We start from the raw sequence: 21,463 nt of genomic DNA, 5'->3' as shown, positions 1-21,463 counted from the left end.
TCTCTGATCCCTGAGCAATGGGATGTCAGTCCCACAAATCCTTATGTTGAGGGAGTGGGGGAATAATGTTATGGTTCACCCTCTGAGGTCCTCTCCTCCTCCTCAGATGTGCACAGCTCTCCCCGGACACAGCATCCATTGATTAGTGAAAAGGGGGAGAGTGAGTGGATGACAGTAAATGGAGGACAGGACATGGTGGTGGAGTCTCGCTGTTAGTAACAGATGTCAGTACAGTCGCGAGAGGTGAACTTAGTTCCAATGATCCAGATGCGGAATCAGATTGGATAGAGATAAGTATGAGCAAAGTTAAAAGTTCTCTTGTGGGAATCATTTATCGGCTCCTAACAACAGTCACAATCTCCGACACAATACACAGGAAAAATAATGGGGCCTTGTAAAAACATATTGCAATAACCACGGGTGATTTTAATCTTCATATACAAAGAAGAACAAAGAACCGCACAGCACAGTAACAGGCCCTTCAGCCCACCAAGCCTGTGGCACCTCCTAACCCTTATTCAGACCCAGAACTTACTGCCAATTTGCAGTTTCTATTCCTCTGTTTGTCTCTTGTTCATGTGTCTACCAAGATGCACCTTGGACATTGGAAACGTGCCTGCTTCTGCCACCTCCATTGACAGTGCCTTCCAGGCACCCACCACCCTCTGGGTGAAAACTTACCCCACACACCTCCCTCCAAACTTTGCTCCTCTCACCTTCAACCTGTGCCCTCTTGTAGTTGACCATTCCACCCTGGAGAAAAGTCTCCGACTATCCACCATATTGATGCTTCTCATAATTGTGGATACCTCCATCAGGTCACCCCTCAGCCTCCCTTGTTGTAGTGAAACAATCTGTGTTTATACAACGTCTCCTCATAACCTAACCGTCCTTGACCAGGCAACATTCTGGTAAACCTTCCTTGCACCCTCTCCAAAGCATCCACATCATTCTGGTAGTGTCGCAAACGGAACCACAAGCAATATTCAAATGTGGCCAACTGAAGTTTCATGCAGCTGTAACATAACTTGACAACTTTTATACTCGATGCCCCGGTCGATGAAGACAAGCATGTTGTCTGCCTTCTTGACCACCTCATCCACCTGTGTTGCTACTTTCAGGGACCTGTAGACTTGTACACACAGATCCCTCTGTAGGTCAGTGCTCCTGTGGCTTCTTCCATTTACTGTATAAATCACTCAGATTGTCAAAAGTTGAAAAGAAGATTTGTTCACAGAATATATTCAAGCAATTTCTTGGAGAAGCACGTTCCAGTGCCAATCACACAACAAGCTGTTTTAGACATGGTGATGTGCAAATGTGTGGCGTTTCCAACAAAAATACATTCCTTTCATTTGGAGAAGAGCAGCAGAAGTGTTCCAGCCGTTGCTAATTCAAGGAGTGTATTAGATTAAGTGAAGATGTGGCACCGGGGTTAGCACTGCTGCCTCACAGCGTCAGGGACCCGGATTCATTCCAGCTTTGGACGACTGTCTGTGGAGTTTTCACGTTCTCCCCGTGTCTGTGTGGGTTTCCTCCGGCTGCTCCTGTTTCCTCCCATAGTCCAAACAAACTGTGCAGGTTGGGTAGATTGGCCATGCTAAATTGCCCGTTAGTGTCCAAGATGTGTAGGTTAGGTGGATTAGTGGCGTAAATATGTGGGGTTACGGGAAACCGGGCAACTGCAGATCTAATAGTCTGACATTGATGGTATGGAAATCCTATAACAATCTATAATAAAGGAAGTGATAACAGAACACTTTGAAATTAATGGCAGGATTAGACAGGGCCAACATGGATTTATGAAAGGCTGGCACGGTGACACAGTCGTTAACATTGTTGCATCCCAGCCAGGGGCCTGGGTTCAATTCCAGCCTTGGGTGACTGTGTGGAGTTTCTACATTCTCCCCGTGTCTGCGTGTGTTTCCTCTGGGTGCTCCGGTTTCCTCCCACACTCCAAAGATATGCATGGTAGATGGATTGGCCATGGTAAAATTGCCCTTCGTGTCCCAAGGTATGTAGGTTAGGTGGATTAGCCCCAGTAAATTAGTGAGTTTATGGGGAGCGGACCTTGGTAAGTTACTCTGTCAGTGTGTCTCGATGGGCCGAATGACGATTCCTTCACTAGGGATTCTATAGTTGCATGATTCACTCACAAGAGGTTATTAAATAAAATTGGAGCACGTGGGATTGGGAGGAATATACCAGCATGGATTGAGAACTGATCAATGGACAGAAACAAGGAGTTGGAATAAATGGGTTACTTTTGGGTTGACAGCCTCTAACTAGTGGAGTACGGCAGGGATCAGTGTTTGGGTCTCAGCTATTCAGAATCTACATCAATGATATGGATGTGGGGATCAAATATAATATTTCCAAATTTGCGAATAATGGAAACCTAGGTGAAAATCTGAATTGTGAGGAGGATGCAAAGATGTTTCAAGGGGATGTGGAGAGGCTCAGGGAGGCTCCACAACTGGAGTAATGTGTACAGTGTTGAGCTCTACTTAAAAAAGGATAGAATTGTATTGGAACCAGTTCAGAGAAAGTTCACTCGGCTGATTCCTGGGATGGTGAGGTTTATTTTACAAGGAAAATTTGGGCAGATTGGAGCAATATCTATGAAAGTTCAGAAGGTTAAAAGGTGATCGCATTGAGGGGATGAGACAGGGTGGTTGCTGAGAGGCTGTTTCTTCTTGTAAGAGAGACCAGAACAAGGGGACAGATTTTAAAATGTAATTGTCAGTCCCTTTAGACTGAGATGAGGAGAAATTTATATTTTTGATGGTGGCTGGTCAGTGGAATTCTCTTCCCTGGAGACTCGTGGCGGCAGAGTCATTGAATATATTCAAGGCTGAGTTAAGAATGATTTTGGATTGAGAAGTGAATCAAGGGTTACGGGGAAAAGAGTTGAGACTATAATTAGATCAGCTGTGATGGAGTATGCTCGAGGGGCTGAATGGCCTTCTGCTGCTCCTAGTTATTTTGTTCCTATCCCAATACGTCCTTCAGACTGCTCTCTGTGACCAGTGATGGATAAACAAGCTCTATGTTTTGTCCTCACCAGACGCTCTCCTGTGCCCATTCATTAGGCCACCCACTCAACCCATCCCACCAGCAGTAATTACCCACTCTGCCCCCAGGCCTTCCTGATCCAGCACTTCATCTTCCATTGGCGTAAGGATGGCAAGACCTGGATGTCTCCACTCTTCTTCACTCATTCCCTGATGATATTTGCTCTCTTTCCAAACACATAAATTGTTACTCACTCATCAAACACACGCAGTAGCCCAGGGTTGTCCAACGTGTGGACCAAGGGGTGAATGTGACCCTCGAAGCCCCTCAATGCGGCCCCCGGAGCGAGTTTCCAGAATCTCAGTCACACAGTTCAGTTTGAATGGAAGAATCTGCATGGAGCTGCTCCTCCAATCACATCCCGCTTTTTTCCCATGTTTGCTGCTGATAGGTTTTTGAGCCAATCTGCAGCAAATGTGGGAGAGAAACAATTTGTGATTGATGAGGATTAAACTCTAATAATCATCTTTATTTATTACTCATTATTGTGCTCCGCAAGTTGTTTCTTTTCATATCTCAGTTTAGTTTTTAATTGAAATTTCTGCTGTGCCAAACTTTATCATTCTGAAATTTACTCATCGGCCCCTTGAGTGAGAAAAACATTGACGTGTGTTTGCCCAGTGAATATGTTGGTCAGCCCTGCTCGAGCCTATGCTGGTGGCAGCCTAACGGACATGTCTCTGACAGTCAATGCTGCTGCCTTTGCATTGTAAGAGTTTTAACAACACCAGGTTAAAGTCCAACAGGTTTATTTGGTAGCAAATACCATTCTCTTTCGGAGCGCTGCTCCTTCGTCAGATGGAGTGGAAATCTGCTCTCAAACAGGGCATAGAGACACAAAATCAAGTTCCAGAATACTGATTAGAATGCGAATCCCTACAGCCAACCAGGTCTTTAAGAGACAGATAATGTGAGAGAAGGCAGCATTGAGCACAGGTTACAGAGATGTGTATTGTCTCCAGACAGGACAGCCAGTGAGATTCTGCAAGTCCTTTGCATTGCCAGTGTCTGGGTGGAGATGTTCTATCCACAATTTTCCCCTCATCCTTATTCACATATCAGGCTGTGCTGCACTCACCGTGGCAGAACACATCAGGACATAGATCCTTTTCCACTCTGTAACCACGTGTCTGAAACCTGCTCACCTCCCAGCAATCTCCATCCACACTGGCTTGTACCGATGGGATAATCTCCTCCCTTCCTGAGGGAACAGGACCTCCCTCTGAGCCTGAGCAGCCGGGAGGAGCCCCTCCAGGGAGGAATTAGTGATTGGGGGGCAACCCTTGCTCTGCTTTCTGACATTTCAGTCCTTCATTCAGTAAGCAGAGCTCCCTCGCTGCTCCCTCCAGAGCTGCTGTGTTTGAAAGTCCTGCTGCCTTTGGAGATGGTGCCAGCATTGCCTGAACCGGGACTGCCCCGTGCCCGGGCTGCCTCAGTGGGCACCTCCCCCTGCCTGCCAGCCGTTAATTGTCCCCCTCTGACAATATCACCTTCATAACTCTGCCTATCCTGCCCACACGGACACACCACCCATTTCCAATCCCCATGCTGGGACTTCAGAGCTTCTGGTAAAATCACAGCCATTATCTTCAACCTCACCACAAACTGCATTCCCAAACCACTGACCATCCCATGTCCCTCCCGAGCCACTCTGAGTAAGGACACGGGGATCCTGTGATTGTGGTCCTGTCCCATCATCACTTTTATCATTTAATCACTCCTGTAATTCCAGTTTGTCCTTTCTTTGTTTCTTCCCCAGCCACCCACCGCTGTCACTTCAAACCTGTCAATTCACTGCCCGTTCCCAGTTCCAATGGAAGCTCAAACTTTACCGCTGTTTCTCTCTTCACATGTATTTAGCGAACCTGCTGAGCATTTCCAGTTTATTTATATTTCATTTTCAGTATTGAGTATTTCCTCATTCTACAGAAATGCAGGTTGTGTTTTTGGAATGTCTGATACAATACATTATTCTTGTTATTAACAGTATTATTTAAAACACTGGGGATTGAGCCTGATTCCTGTTATTCCTCTCTCTGGTCTCCAGTCTGGATAAGAACGCTCTCACAGATTCTTGTGCTGAGGATCTCGCCTCCGCTCTCAGTACAAAACAGTCACTGAGGATTCTGTTCCTGGGATCAAACTCCTTCACAGATCAATCTGTCCCTGCTCTCCGCCGCCTCATACTGACCTGCAGGAGTCTGGAGGTGATCTGGTGAGTGTTTGTGTTAATTTTTAGTGTAACAATTAAAATTTAAATGGATTTAAAATATAAATGTGCCTGAATCTTCCAAGCAGCAGCAATGGTAAGCAGATTGCCGGTATGTTAAAAAATTCTCCCAACCTGAAACTGCTGCATATTTCTCCCAGGATCTTCGGCACTGCGACCCTGGGAGCTCCATCAGAGCAGACAAGAGTCGGGGAAGAGACAGCACACACCCTATTTGCAGCACAGTGACCCCGGGGAGCTCCAGCACAGCAGACTAGAGTCGGGGAAGAGAGAGCACACACCCTATTTACAGCAGTGACCCTGGGGAGCTCCATCACAGCAGAGTCGGGGAAGAGAGAGCACACACCCTATTTACAGCAGTGACCCTGGGGAGCTCCATCAGAGCAGAGTGGAGTCGCGGTAGAGCGAGCACACCTTATTTACAGCACAGTGACCCCGGGGAGCTCCATAAGTGTTAGTTGATTGTGGGAGTGATTGGGTTGGTGTGTCGCTGGATGAGTGGTTAGTCAGGGAGCTGAGGACAGGTTCAAGGATTAGTTCTGGGTGTCTGGAGGGTGGTCGAGTTGTGTTGTGTTGGGTTGGAGGGTTAATCAGCAGTTTGGATGGTGGCTGGGAGTTGGTAATGTTGGGTGTCTAGTTAGATTTGGTTGCGTGGTCGGGGGTTGGGATTGGTTTCTAGCTTTGGAGAGTAGTGGGTTGGGGTTGGTTCTTGAGTAATCAGTTTAAGTCAGAGATATCGTCAAGAATGTATTCAAGAGGCGGCTGCATATAGCACTTAGGGCGAACAGGATCAAAGGTTATGGGGAGAAAGCAGGATTAGGCTTTTGAGTTGGACGATCAGCCATGATTGTGATGGATGGTGGAGTCGGCTTAAAGGACCAGATGGCTGCCTCCTGCTCCTATCTTCCATGTTTCTATGTCAGGTCAGGAGAGGTTGGGACGGATGAGGCCAAGTTGGGAGGTTTAGTCAGATTTGTTCAAGGGCTAGTGGGAGGTAGTCGGGCTGGAGGGGAGGGAGAGATGATTTACGGGAGTGATAGCCTGTCAGGGGGAGATACCAGCAGCAGCCAGGCCTGTGACACCACAGCTGGTTCTGCTGTGGGACAGGGTCGGGCAAAGAGCAAGCGAGCAGTAGTAATAGGGGACTCGCTAGTTAGAGGCACAGACAGGCGTTTCTGTGGCTGCAATCGAGACTCCAGGATGGTGTGTTGCCTCCCTGGTGCCAGGGTCAAGGACGTCTCTGAGCGATTGCAGGACATTCTTAAGGGGGAGGGTGAGCAGCCAGAGGTCGTTGTACATATTGGTACCAACGACATAGGTAGGAAAAGGGATGAGGTCCTGAAATGTGAATACAGAGAGTTAGGCAGAAGGCTAACGTGTAGGACCTCGAAGGTAGTAATTTCAGGACTACTATCGGTACCACGTGCTAGTGAGAGTAGGAATAGGAGGATTAGGCAGATGAATGACTGGCTTGAGAGCTGGTGTAGGGAGCAGGGATTTAGATTTTTGGATCATTGGGAGTTTTTCTGGGGAAGGGCTGATCTGTTCAAGAGGGATGGGTTACATTTGAACTGGAGGGGGACTAACATCCTGGCGGGGAGATTTGCTCGAGCAGCTCGGGAGTGTTTAAACGAGGTTGGCAGGGGGGTGGGATCCAAAGCAGGAGGGAGACAAAAGAGAAGTTTGAGGACAGCACGGAAGTTAAAGAGAGCACATTAATTAGTAAAGGCAGTGTCAGTAATCCTAGTACCAGACAGATCAGACAGAAGCAAGACAGAGCAAGGGAAGTCCAGATTAAACTGCATTTATTTCAATGCAAGAGGCCTGACGGGCAAGGCAGATGAACTCAGGGCATTGATGGGTACATGGGACTGGGATATTATAGCAATTACTGAAACATGGCTAAGGGAGGGACAGGACTGGCAGCTCAATGTTCCAGGGTACAGATGTTATAGGAAAGATAGAACAGGAGGTAAGAGAGGAGGGGGAGTTGCACTTTTGATGAGGGAAAGCATCACGGCCGTACTGAGAGGGGATATATCCGAGGGTTCAGCCACTGAGTCTATATGGGTGGAACTGTAGTTTCGGGTTTTTTTTTTAAAAGGGTGGCATGGACAAGTTGGGCCAAATGGCCTGTTTCCATGCTGTAAACCTCTGTGACTCTATGAGTGGGTCTAGTCAGATTGTGGGAGGTGGAGTATGGGGATCAGTGGGAAGTGATTGGGGGACTCAGGTGTGCTATTCAGGTATTAGCCCAGGTGGTGAGCTGTCTAACATTACCTGAGTAACTATCCAGGTAAACTTTGTGGATCTGTCCCAAGTATCTGACTCTAACTGCAGCAGGGGAGTTCCCCAATAGAAGTTAATACCTCTGGGACAATTCCAGGTAGATCAGTGCGTCAGGACATCCACAGGGTCCCGATGCTCATCTTCGGATGTGTGTCTGGTCTCTGGCGATCCAGAGACCAGAAGATTTGTCCCATTAACTCCAGTCTCCTGTTATTTACTCTGTTGTTCAATCTGTTTATTTCCTGTTTCATCTTTAATCTGTTTCAGGCTGCGGGGAAATCAGTTCAATCCAAATGGAAAGAGACAGCTGAAGTCGCTGCGGAGATCCAGATCGGGACTGACAGTGTCCGTGTGAACATTTCAATCTATAAACATTGCTGCTCCACCGGTTACAGTGAAATCCTGAATTGTGAAGATCTTCGACAGCTCCTTCCAAACCCTTCATTCCTGCCCCTCTCCCTCCCTATTCCATCAGCCCCTCCAGCCTGGCACTGATTTCCCTGCTTACCTGGTTTCCCAGCTGGAAAACTGTTGTAGTTTTAGTCTCCACATTGAAGGAAAGATTGCTGCAAACCATTGTTTAAGCAGCAATGTGTTGTCAGTGTTCTCAGCAACAGAGTCTTCAACCTCCTTTCAAAATGGAGCAGCAGAGATCATTCTCCAGAGAGAGAACAGTGTGTGTGTGATTCTGACAGTACCCAGCAGGGGGCAGATTGGTCAATCTTGTCAGAGTTTCCTCTCTGTCTCTGTGAATGAATTAAAGGCTCCACCAGCCTCTCCTCAAAACCTCTTTCACTATCTGGTGATTAAAGTGACACAATGCCACCATCTGCTGGCGGCTCCCAGCTACTGCAGGCGCTGCTCTCTGTGAGCCTCAGACAAGTTCAGTAAGTCCCATGTCTGCATCTGGGAACCGGTTTCTGCAGCGTGAATATTGAACAATATTGACAGGGATTGGAGTTTGCAGCAGGAACCCCGGCTGGTGAATTAACCCTTTTATCACCAGACACTGTACATGAACTCTGTTCCCTCATTCCCTTTGGGAGATATTGTCTGGAGATTGTAGTTGGGGATGATCTCAGACTGTAATGTGTACATTTGGTGCAGTTATCAGACACTAATTCCATTCAGAATGGGAGTGGGTAAACTCTGCTGCACTCTGTAATTCCTGTGTCAGACATTCAGTGTTTAATCTTACACAGTGGATCTTGCTCACGGTTCTTTTAACGTTTCCAAGAGAATTGTCTCAATCTCACAGACTGATTCTCTGAAAATTGGAAACACAAACATTTTGAGACACAATTACAACCTTTAATCACATTTTGTCCGTGTTCGAACAGAAAATAATTTCCAAACAAACTATTCCCCTTTTGCAACTCTTGCTTTCCAATTCCACAGGTTTCGGTGATACAGAGAGCAGCTCAGTTGGAATCCAAATTCTCTCATTCCACTCTCGCCCCCCGTTTACCCTGCCAATTATCAACCTCAACACAAGTTCCCACGTATTTATCTGGGAAAGTTTCAGTGTTGACTCTGGTGAAGTAGGGTTTCCATTCCTTAACCCACAACACACACACACGGTAAATGTTACTGCAATTATTTCTGGAACTGTTACAATCCCGAATGCACAGGTTGATTAAAGTGATTCCAATCCAAAGGTGGAATGTGTTTCTGATTTATAATCTCAATCACACAGACACACTGACATTCCCACACAAAAACACACAATCACAATCTCACACACACGCTCACAGAGAGACACACAGAGCAACACACAGAGAGGCACAATCATGGAAACTGACACACAGACATACAGACACATAATCATACACATACACACATCTGTGCATTCTACACACATCCCTCCAGACACACAGACACAAACTGACACCCACACACTCATTCACACACTGACAAACTCTCACACATGCTCATGGGCACAGAGATACATACTCTCACAAACACACACATACAAACCCAGACACTTCCACACTCTTACCCACATACTGAGACACAGAGAGACTTAGAGAGAAACACAGAATCTCTCTGAAATACACATAACACGCAGCCATACACCCACAGAAACACACATCACAAACCCATGCATTACAGCGGTGAATGAATTCTCAGCACCCCACAACCAAATGATTTAAGTTGGACAACAGTGATAACATTTCCTCTGAAACTGACATCCCTCGAACGAAAGCAACACAGGAACACTGGCGCAGCATTGCACAGGATCAGAGCCTCGGAAATGCGATTCCCTCTTTCCTTGTTCCTTATATCTCACTGAGCAGATGCAGAGCGAGAGCATAGAAAGCTAGAATTCACAATTTCACTCTGTTCCTGCACACTCACCTCAGCTTTATTTAATTTCTGAATGTATGATTTATTTTGGATTATCCCAGAGATCTCAGGACAGATGCATGATGTCAGATATTACCATTATTTATCAAACTGTTTATTTTACCATGACAGATATTACCTGGTGTTTGTCAGATTGTTGCTTTTCATCCATCTACAGTTGCAGATGCCGGCGCTGAAAAGTGGGTAGATATTCTACACCATTAAAAGCATCACATTGAACCGGGGAAATTCTTCAAAGACTATGAATTAATCACTTTCCAATTAGAATCATTTCGTCAGAACAATCTCCTCGCATCACCTATTATTTCAATTTAAACTAACTTTATTGTGTTGTCTGGTCTGTGCTAGTTTGAACTGAATACTGCTCAGTATGTGACATGATCTGTGTTATCGAGTCTTGGAAGAGAAAGGGTTAATGTTGCTGCTCTGTAATTGTAATGACTATTCCTAATTTTATCATCTGTATAACTGTAGTTATTTACAATTAAATGCTTATTGGTTAATTAGTTAAATGCTAATTGTGAATCATTGGAATGCTGAAACTAATACGTACACAAGCTAATAAAGAGCGGGGGACTGGTGTAAATACTGTAGCTAACAGTGAGTGTGAAACTGAAAAGACCATAAGATACAGGAGCAGAATTCAGCTATTCTGCTCATCGAGTCTCCTCCACCATTTAATCACGGCTGATAAGTTTCCACCCCCCCGTCTCTCTCCCCCACCCCCCCGTCTCTCTCCCCCACCCCGCCGTCTCTCTCCCCCACCCCGCCGTCTCTCTCCCCCACCCCGCCGTCTCTCTCCCCCACCCCCCCGTCTCTCTCCCCCACCCCCCCGTCTCTCTCCCCCACCCCCCCGTCTCTCTCCCCCACCCCCCCGTCTCTCTCCCCCCCACCCCCCCGTCTCTCTCCCCCCCACCCCCCGCCTCTCTCCCCCACCCCCCCGCCTCTCTCCACCCACCCCCTGTCTCTCTCCCCCCCACTCCCCGTCTCTCTCCCCCCCACCCCCCCGTCTCTCTCTCCCCCCGTCTCTCTCCCCCCACCCCCCGTCTCTCCCCACCCATTTCTCTCTCCCCCACCCCCCTGTCTCTCTCTCTCCCCCACCCCCCGTCTCTCACTCTCCCCCACCCCCCGTCTCTCTCTCTCCCCCACCCCCGTCTCTCTCTCTCCCCCACCCCCCGTCTCTCTCTCTCCCCCACCCACCGTCTCTCTCTCTCCCCCACCCCCCGTCTCCCTCTCTCCCCCACCCCCCGTCTCTCTCCCCCACCCCCCGTCTCTCTCTCCCCCACCCCCCGTCTCTCTCTCCCCCACCTCCCGTCTCTCTCTCCCCCACCCCCTGTCTCTCTCTCCCCCACCCCCCGTCTCTCTCTCCCCCACCCCCCGTCTCTCTCTCCCCCACCCCCCGTCTCTCTCTCTCCCCCACCCCCGTCTCTCTCTCCCCCACCTCCCGTCTCTCCCCCACCCCCCGTCTCTCTCTCTCCCCCCCCACCGTCTCTCTCTCTCCCCCACCCCCCGTCTCTCTCTCTCCCCCACCCCCCGTCTCTCTCCCCCACCCCCCGTCTCTCTCTCCCCCACCCCCCGTCTCTCTCTCCCCCACCCCCCGTCTCTCTCTCCCCCACCCCCCGTCTCTCTCTCCCCCACCCCCCGTCTCTCTCTCCCCCACCCCCCGTCTCTCTCTCCCCCACCTCCCGTCTCTCTCCCCCCACCCCCCGTCTCTCTCTCCCCCACCCCCGTCTCTCTCTCCCCCACCCCCGTCTCTCTCTCCCCCACCCCCGTCTCTCTCTCCCCCACCCCCGTCTCTCTCTCATCCACCCCCCGTCTCTCTCTCCCCCACCCCCGTCTCTCTCTCCCCCACCCCCGTCTCTCTCTCCCCCACCCCCGTCTCTCTCTCCCCCACCTCCCGTCTCTCCCCCACCCCCCGTCTCTCTCTCTCCCCCCCCCCCCACCGTCTCTCTCTCCCCCCCCCCCCCCACCGTCTCTCTCTCCCCCCCCACCGTCTCTCTCTCCCCCCCCCCCACCGTCTCTCTCTCCCCCCCCCACCGTCTCTCTCTCCCACCCCCACCGTCTCTCTCTTCCCCCCCCCACCGTCTCTCTCTCCCCCCCCCACCGTCTCTCTCTCCCCCCCCCACCGTCTCTCTCTCCCCCCTTCCCACCGTCTCTCTCTCCCCCCCCCACCGTCTCTCTCTCCTCCCCCCCACCGTCTCTCTCTCCCCCCCCCCCACCGTCTCTCTCTCCCACCCCCCCGTCTCTCTCTCCCACCCTCCCGTCTCTCTCCCACCGCCCCGTCTCTCTCCCACCCCCCCGTCTCACTTCCACCCCCCCGTCTCACTTCCACCCCCCCGTCTCACTTCCACCCCCTCGTCTCACTTCCACCCCCCCCGTCTCACTTCCACCCCCCCGTCTCACTTCCACCCCCCCATCTCACTTCCACCCCCCCGCCTCTCTCTCTCCCCACTTCCCCCGCCTCTCTCTCTCCCCACTTCCCCCGCCTCTCTCTCTCCCCACTTCCCCCGCCTCTCTCTCTCCCCACTTCCCCCGCCTCTCTCTCTCCCCACTTCCCCCGCCTCTCTCTCTCCCCACTTCCCCCGCCTCTCTCTCTCCCCACCCCCCCTCCCCCCCGTCTCTCTCCCTCTCCCCCCTCTACTCTCTCCCTGTCCCCCTCTCTCAGGCCCGGTTGAACCAGATGACTCCACGCCGTACCTGTCCCCACCCCTGCTCCCTCCTGTACTCAAAACACCTGGGAAATCCCTGAACAGATCCTTTCCTTCTCATTCCCAGTGCTTACCTTTCACTCTGTTTTCCAATACGCTCCTTATTATTCTTTACAGAAAGTAAAGGAAATCGCAGACAGTGGGAACCTCGCGGACTGTTCCAAACTGCTCCTAAATCTGGTGATAGAGAAAGGCCCTCGGGCTCTCAGGGTGATGTGGGAATCCTTTGTGGAAATGCACCGTGGGTTACCAAAGTTGGAGAAAATACTGAGAGAATTACCGACACTTGGTACAGTAAAATCGCGCAGTGAATTAACCATTGCAGATTGTTCTGATATTGCACATAGCTGATTTCATGACTGTAATTCCTTTAATCAGGTCCTGATGCATTTGTTTACATGAACATCCCACAAGGTTTATCGGAAGTACCCAGTAACCTAAAAGGTAAGTGATGACAGTGAAGAATTCAAACTAATTATTTCACTTCTAAGAGTCTGAATAATTAGTTGTCAGAATTTGGGAATCAGAAAATCGAAGTCTCGGAATCAGGGTTAAATATTGTTTGAATTTGTCGTCCATCCTCATCTGTTCTGCACAGGTTCAAGTTTGCAATTCATCCGACCATACACATTAGGAGCAAATGTTGACCCCTCGGTCCCTCTAAACTGCTCCACCATTGATCAAGAAGGCAAATGGGATGTTGGCCTGTATCGCAAGGGGAATAGAATATAAAAGCAGAGATGTCTTGCTGCATCTGTACAGGGCATTGGTGCGGCCGCAGCTGGAATACTGTGTGCAGTATTGGTCCCCTTATTTGCGGAAGGATATATTGGCCTTGGAGGGAGTGCAGAGAAGGTTCACCAGGTTGATACCAGAGATGAGGGGTGTTGATTGTGAGGAGAGACTGAGCAGATTGGGTTTGTATTCGTTGGAATTTAGAAGGCTGAGGGGGGATCTTATAGAGACCTATAAGATAATGAAGGGGCTGGATAGGGTAGAGATGGAGAGATTCTTTCCACTTAGAAAGGAAACTAGAACTAGAGGGCACAGCCTCAAAATAAAGGGGAGTCAGTTTAGGACAGAGTTGAGGAGGAACTTCTTCTCTCAGAGGGTGATGAATCTCTGGAATTTTCTGCCCACTGAAGTGGTGGAGGCTACCTCGTTGAATATGTTTAAATCGCGGATAGATGGATTCCTGATCGGTAAGGGAATTAGGGGTTATAGGGATCAGGCGGGTAAGTGGAACTGATCCAATTCAGATCAGCCATGATCTTATTGAATGGCGGGGCAGGCTCGAGGGGCTAGATGGCCTACTCCTGCTCCTATTTCATATGTTCTTATGTTCTTATGAACAAGTCCATGGCTGATCGCATCACAACCTTCACACTGCATTCCTGTTTTTCCCAATCATCTTTCGTTTGTTGTGCTTTATATTTTTTCACTTCAGCAACTCTGAATTACCAGAACCTCATTTCCTTGTTCTGTGTATTTTCCACCATAGTCCACAAATACTTCGAATGCCTGAACTTCACTGAACCGTTGCCAAGTTTGTTTTTTCAAGTTTATTCTTTAAATAGTTCAAATCCTCAGTTAACTAATCCATTTCGGGGGATTAGCGGGGGTAAATATGTGGAGTTACGGGAAAGTGCTTGGGTGGGATGTTCTGTTGGGTGAGAGGAAAAGAAGACCTGGTTTTCCCAAGATCTGCCCAGCTACTATGTTCTTTATCTGACAAATGTGTTTCCTTTAAAAATGCAATTTTGCAGCTTTGATGTTTCAGCTGAGAGAGCATTTTTCCCTGAAGAGGTTTATATCAGGTTTACATTCTAGCTAATTACCTTGAACACATCCATAATAATCTGCATTTAATTGATCTGACCGGAGTATCAGCTGGGCAAGTAGCCTGATATCAGAGAAGAAAGCATTGAGAGAGGGGGAAGGAGAAAAAGAAAGAAAAATGTACTGCCAATACAATGGCTTTTACATGGTTCCCTTGGGATCACTGTGAGATAAAAACTATATACATAAAAAGGTTAACTGCAAATTTGATCCATTTCCAAGTGCTGAAAACCAAATGTGCTCAAACTAACAAAAGTGGCTCGCTATTCAACCCATCAAATGTCTACTTGAGTCTCATAACTATAATTCTCCAGAGCAGATGTTCCGACTCTGAGGCCCACAGCTCCATTGGTGATAAGCCACATGAGTTACACCTTCCATTTTCAGGAACGTCTGAGCAGTTTCCAACGGCATTTTGCATTCCAACTGTGGTACAATAAACACCAAAATAATTTCACCGTTCAGCATCCAGTAACTGGCCTTCCACGTGTGAAAATTTCCACTGAATTTTTACTAAGAATCCAATTACCCTTTCTCGACGTTTTGAAATTCCAGGCAGGTCCCCACTTCTGTAACAATTCCAGTCGATGTTATAACGGGATGGGATGATCCCAGAATTAAACTCTGGCTCAAAGGATTGCAACTTTTAAAAAGAAAAAAAAATAAACGTGGACTAACAGAGTCACAGAACCACTACTTAGTTTTAGCAACAAGAAAGGAACATTTATGAAACAATGAAAAATGGATTACAATAAAATACACCTTTACTCCTCCTTTAGGCCACCCAATATACACACGTTCTAAGAATAACACGAATGACAATGTACAATTGCAGGAAACTATGATGGTCTCATCAGCACACACGATACCGTTTGCTATTTCTCCTCCGAATCCGCTCAGATGCTTGTCATTTGCGAGTTTCCAAACTCCACTCCCAAAAAAAATGCTTCATGTCTTTCATTATATCTCACATCGACTTTGTCGCACAAATCCTCTCCCGCAAACATCCTCTCTATCACACACATCCTCTCTATCACACACATCCTCTCTATCACACACATCCTCTCTATCACACACATCCTCTCTATCACACACACCCTCTCTATCACACACATCCTCTCTATCACACACATCCTCTCTATCACACACATCCTCTCTATCACACACATCCTCTCTATCACACACATCCTCTCCTGGCGCACACACCCCCACTGGCGCACACATCCTCTCTATCACACATATCCCCACTGGCGCACACACCCCCACTGGCACACACATCCTCTCTATCACACACATCCTCTCTATCACGCACATCCTCTCTATCACACACATCCTCTCTATCACGCACATCCTCTCCTGGCACACACCCCCCCCACTGGCGCACACCCCCCCCACTAGCGCACACACCCCCACTGGCGCACACACCCCCACTGGCGCACACACCCCCACTGGCGCACACACCCCCACTGGCGCACACACCCGCACTGGCGCACACACCCGCACTGGCACACCCACCCCCACTGGCACCCTCACCCCCACTGGCACCCCCACCCCCACTGGCACCCCCAACCCCACTGGCATCCCCACCCCCACTGGCACCCCCACCCCCACTGGCACACACACCCCCCACTGGTACACACACCCCCCACTGGCACACACACCCCCCACTGGCACACACTCCCCCACTGGCACGCGCGTCCCCACTGGCACGCGCGTCCCTCCCTCCAGCACGCGCGCACTTCCCCTCCGGCGCACGGGCCCTCCCTCTGGCGCACAGGCCCTCCCTCCGGCACGCGGGCCCTCCCTCCGGCGCACGCGGGCCTTCCCTCCGGCGCGCGGGCCCTCCCTCCGGCGCACATACATTCTTCTGTTGATTCCTTCACAATCTCCATCACTTTCTCTCACACTCTCTCACTCCTTAACTCATTCACTCACTCTCTCTATCACATCCTCCATCTCACACACATTCACACACTTTCAAACTCTCTCACTCACTCTTTCACACTTTCCCTCACACCTTCATCACCTCTCTCACAGATTATCTCTCTCTCTCAAACTTACTTTCTCATGTTCATTCTCTCACACCGTTTTTCATACTATGTTTCTCACCACTTCTAATTCACACCCACACATTCTGCTCACTCACTCTCGCTCGCACACTCTCTCTCATTAAGGTATTAAGGATCCACTTGTCCCGTAAAATGCTCTTGTCTTGCCGCTATTACCCAATTATAGATTCTGACGGCCTCTGTTTATTGCTCGTGTTCCTTAACTGCAGCAGTTCTCTGGTTTGTGCAAAGTTGACCTTTTTCCCATCATGCTCTGCAGGCATTTCGCTGTTAGTCCCCCTTTGAGCATTAGCGAATTGGAGCACAATTGAGCCTCATCAAACCTCACTCTTGTCATGCAGCTTTAATAGAAACACATTCCAAGCATTTCATTTAATGAGACAAACAAGGACAGCAATTCAATTATTGCTTCATTTTACACTTCTCGTACCAATTCAAACAAACAGTTGCAACTCATTAAATCTTCACTCTACTTGAACTAACTGAACATCAACTTTCAATTGAACTTTAACTCTTAAACTGCACTTTAACTTTAACTGAACATCAACTTTAACTATTTAACTGAAAATAGATACTACCCAGTTGAGGAGAGCATTGGCCATTAAATAGATGTAGAATCTATTTTCTCCTTCTCTGAAGCATCCTTCAGGGTACAAGTCTACTTGCGATGGTCGGTCTCTTTGAGTTATCGCTGCCAAACAAAGGACTCACATGGCTTTTTATCCACAATTCTTCACTCGCCTCCGGAAGATTATCTGTCATCCAGCTAATTGTGTAACCAGAAACCGATCACATGGCTCGAACATCCACTGAAATTACTTTTGAAAGACGCCTTTACGCTTAGTTCATTTTATATATCCCATACATAACAGCTATATAAATCAGAGACGCAGTGTTTCTGTTAATGTAAACAACTTCCCTTATCTGGGCCAATACAGGAATTTCAGAACACAGCTCCCAGACCACAGTCTCTTTCCGACCGGTACCTGGTTTTAATCTATATGTTGAATAAAAATCCCAGCATGCTTCTCTCCCAGCGAGAATACCCTTTTTACAGTCACTGTTGCCATTATTCTTGTTAAGTCATTGTTGTAGCCGTTCTTTCTCCGTCCACACCCTGTTTAAGCAGATACTCAAATCCATGTCATGTTACATTCGAAGTATATTGATCAGTAGTTCGGGCTTTCTTACGTACAATTACGTTTCTAACTTATTTTCCATTTCATCTCTCTGGAATTCAAATAATCAAAGTATGCATTTGTTACTTTAGCGTCGAAACTACAACAATAATTGCAACATGCAAAGTAATTTTTATCCATAGTTGTATTTGTACTTTCGCACCCAATTCCAAAATTCCTCTCACCAGTTGGTTCCGTTTGTTGCTGCAATCAGTTGCCTGGTTTTCCCTCTTTGTTGAATGATTTGGGCAATCGTTTGGTGAATTCTATCTGTTTCTTGATCCATTGCAAGTCTTTATGTAAAATTACAATGTTAGTTTCACATTTATCAACGTAATTGCCCAAAGTACTGTTTGATTCTTCAGTGACATTGTCAATGTTTTCTTCCAGTTTATCTCTGTCGACCAGCTTGAGGTGGCCTCAGCATGATGGGATCTGGGCTTCAAAGCAAAGGATGGTGTTAGCAATGGGAAAAACTCTCACAGCCATATTCCTATTCTTTCAATTAGGTGGTAATACAATATTCCCCGTTTCCCTTATAAGGAACTTGGACACTGTCAATATCGAGGGTTCGGGTTTCCATTGTACAACTCAGATGTTTGTCTGTTTTAAATCCACACAAGGCTTTTACGCTGGGATATACAAGATCATACATCATAGAATCCTACAGTGCAGAAGGAGGGCATTCGGCCCATCGAGCCTGCACTAACCTCAATCCCACCCAGGTCCTATCCCCATAACCCCATGCACTTACACTAGTTACGCACCCTGACACTAATTGGCAATTTAGCAAGGCCAATCCACTTCACCCGCACATCTGGACTGTGAAAGGAAACCGGAGCACCCAGAGGAAACTCACGCAGACACAGGGAGAATGTGCAAACTCCACGCACACAGTGACCCAAGCCGGGAATCGAACCCGGATCCCTGGTGCTGTGAGGCAGCAGTGCTAACTACTGTGCCACCGTGCTGCCCCTCATAAGATCATGAGAACATAAGACCATAAGAAAAACAGACGTAGTTTGTTCAGCTCCTTGGGCCTGCTCAGCCATTCAATAGAATCATCTGATCTGACATTCCTCATGTCTACTTCCCCGCCATTTGCCATAACCCTTTATTCCCTTGCTGATCAAAAATATGTTTCTCAGCCTTAAAAATACGCAATAATTCTTCCGCCACAGCTCTGTGTGGAAAAGAGTTCCAAAGACACTCAACCCTGTGGGAGAAGAGTCTTTAATTGGCGTCCCTTTATTCGAAGTCTATGCATTCTTGTCCTAGAGTCTCCCATGACTGGAAACATTCCCTCAGCATTTATCCTGACAAGCCCCTTAAGAATCCTATCTGTCTCAATGAAATGAGTTCTCATTCTTCTAAATTCCAATGAGTAGAGTCCCAACCTGCTTAATGTTTCTTCATAAGACAATTCCTCCGTATGGTCTGTGAAATGCCGTGAATGAAATAATATATTGCTTAAATAAGGGGACCAAAAATGTTCACAGTACTCCAGATGTGGTCTCACCAACACTTGCAACACGACTTCCCTACTCGTTCTCCAACACCATTGAAATAACGGCCAACATTCCAGTAGATTTCCTGGTTACCTGCTGCACCTATGTGCTTCGTGCTCAAGTACCACCAAGGTACTTTGTCTTGTGACTTGCTGCAGTTTTTCTCCATTTAAATAATACACTTTTCTTTTGTTCTCCCTTCCAAAATGAACGACTTGTGTGGGATAGAGGGAAAGTTGGCCGATTGGATAGGTAACCGGCTATCTGATTGAAGACAGAGGGTGGTGGTGGATGGAAAATTTTCGGACTGGAGGCAGGTTGCTAGCGGAGTGCCACAGGGATCAGTGCTTCGTCCTCTGCTATTTGTGATTTTTTTATTAATGACTTCGAGGAAGGGGCTGAAGGGTGGATCAGTAGATTTGCTGATGACACCAAGATTGGTGGAGTAGTGAATGAGGTGGAGGGCTGTTGTAGGCTGCAAAGAGACACAGGATGCAAAGCTGGGCTGAAAAATGACAGATGGAGTTCAACCCTGATAAATGTAAGGTGATTCATTTTGGTAGGACAAATTTAAATGTGGATTACAGGGTCAAAGGTAGGGTTCTGAAGACTGTGGAGGAACAGAGATCTTGGGGTCCACATCCACAGATCTCTGAAGGTTGCCACTCAAGTGGATAGAGCTTTGAAGAAGGCCTATAGTGTGGTACCTTTTATTAACAGGGGGTTGGAGTTTAAGAGCCATGGGGGTTATGCTGCAACTGTACAGGACATTGGTGAGACCACATTTGGAATATTGTGTGCAGTTCTGGGCACCTCACTATAAGAAGGATGTGGAAGCGCTGGAAAGAGTGCAAAGGAGATTTACCAGGATGCTGTCTGGTTTGGAGGGTAGGTCTTATGAGGAAAGGTTGACAGAGCTAGGGCTGTTCTCTCTGGAGCGGAGGAGGTTGAGGGGAGACTTAATAGAGGTTTATAAAATGATGAAGGGGATAGATAGAGTGAATGTTCAAAGACTATTTCCTCGGGTGGATAGGAGCTATTACAAGGGGGCAGAACTATAGTGTTAATGGTGGGAGATATAGGAAGGATGTCCGAGGTAGGTTCTTTACTCAGAGAGTGGTTGGGGTGTGGAATGGACTGCCTGCAGTGATAGTGGAGTCAGACACTTTAGGAACATTTAAGCGGTTATTGGATAGGCACATGGAGCACACCAGGATGATAGGGAGTGGGAGAGCTTGATCTTGGTTTCAGATAAAGCTCGGCACAACATCGTGGGCCGAAGGGCCTGTTCTGTGCTGTACTGTTCTATGTTCTGACTTCACATTTTCTTAAATTATGCTCCATTTGCCAACTTTTTGCCCACTTACTTAGCTTACAATAAAATATTTATAGGTTATTTGAATCCATCTTGCATCTTGCCTTTCCACCTATTTTTGTATTGTCTGTAAATTTGGCTACAAAACATTAATTTCCTTCATCCAAGTCATTATTATATATTGTAAAGATTTGCAGTCCCGCACTGGTCCCTGTGTAAACCCACTGTTTATAGGTCACCAACCTGAAAAGGAACCCTTTATGCCACTCGCGGTTTCCGGCCCATTAGCCAGTCCTCGATCCATACCAATACACTGCCTCAAACATCATGGGCTCATATCTAATATCTTGAACTTTTTTGACGTACCTTGTAAAACTCCTTCTGGAAGTCCTAATACAACACATCTACTGCTTCCCGTCTCTCCACTCTGATTGAGAGTATCTCGAAAAAGTCTAATAAATTAGTCAGACATATTTCCCTTTCATGAAGCCATGGTGATGCTGTTGAATTAGATTATAATTTTACAAATCTGCTGCTATTGCTTCCATCATAATTAATTCCAATCTTTTTCCACAGTAGGTGTTCGGCTATTCAGCCGATAGCTACCTGCTTTTTGCCTCCATCCCTTTTTGAATTGGGATGGCACATTGGCATGTGGGGAAGGAACAAGCAATTATCTTGTCTCTTTGATAGAATTCTGCTAATGTGGTACCCACCAGCTTTCCCTTCATTAACTATTTTTCCTTTAGTTCGTGAATAGCGTGATTGGCACAAACTCTGTATTTTATTCTTCTTTTAAGGTTTTGAATTCTATTCTGCAGACAATTAAATGATGGAAAAATCTTATCATCTGTTGCAACTTCATTGTCATTCCCAATATTTAAC

The 21,463-nt window shown here is 47.6% G+C and overlaps 1 protein-coding gene across 1 annotated transcript in view; it reads left to right on the top strand.

Annotated features, from left to right (window-relative positions):
* Positions 1-9,905, top strand: part of LOC144483443 (NACHT, LRR and PYD domains-containing protein 3-like) — a 92,477-nt gene extending 82,572 nt beyond the window's left edge. The window contains exons 14-15 of the mRNA XM_078202129.1: positions 5,123-5,290; positions 7,862-9,905. Coding sequence (XP_078058255.1) covers positions 5,123-5,290; positions 7,862-7,949 — 256 coding nt within the window. The 3' untranslated portion in view covers positions 7,950-9,905. The remainder of the gene's footprint in view (positions 1-5,122; positions 5,291-7,861) is intronic.
* The last annotated feature ends 11,558 nt before the right edge of the window (positions 9,906-21,463 follow it).

This window comes from Mustelus asterias, unplaced genomic scaffold, assembly GCF_964213995.1.
Source record: "Mustelus asterias unplaced genomic scaffold, sMusAst1.hap1.1 HAP1_SCAFFOLD_69, whole genome shotgun sequence".
NCBI classification, from domain to species: Eukaryota; Metazoa; Chordata; class Chondrichthyes; order Carcharhiniformes; family Triakidae; genus Mustelus; species Mustelus asterias.
This window is presented reverse-complemented; position numbering and strand designations above follow the sequence as displayed.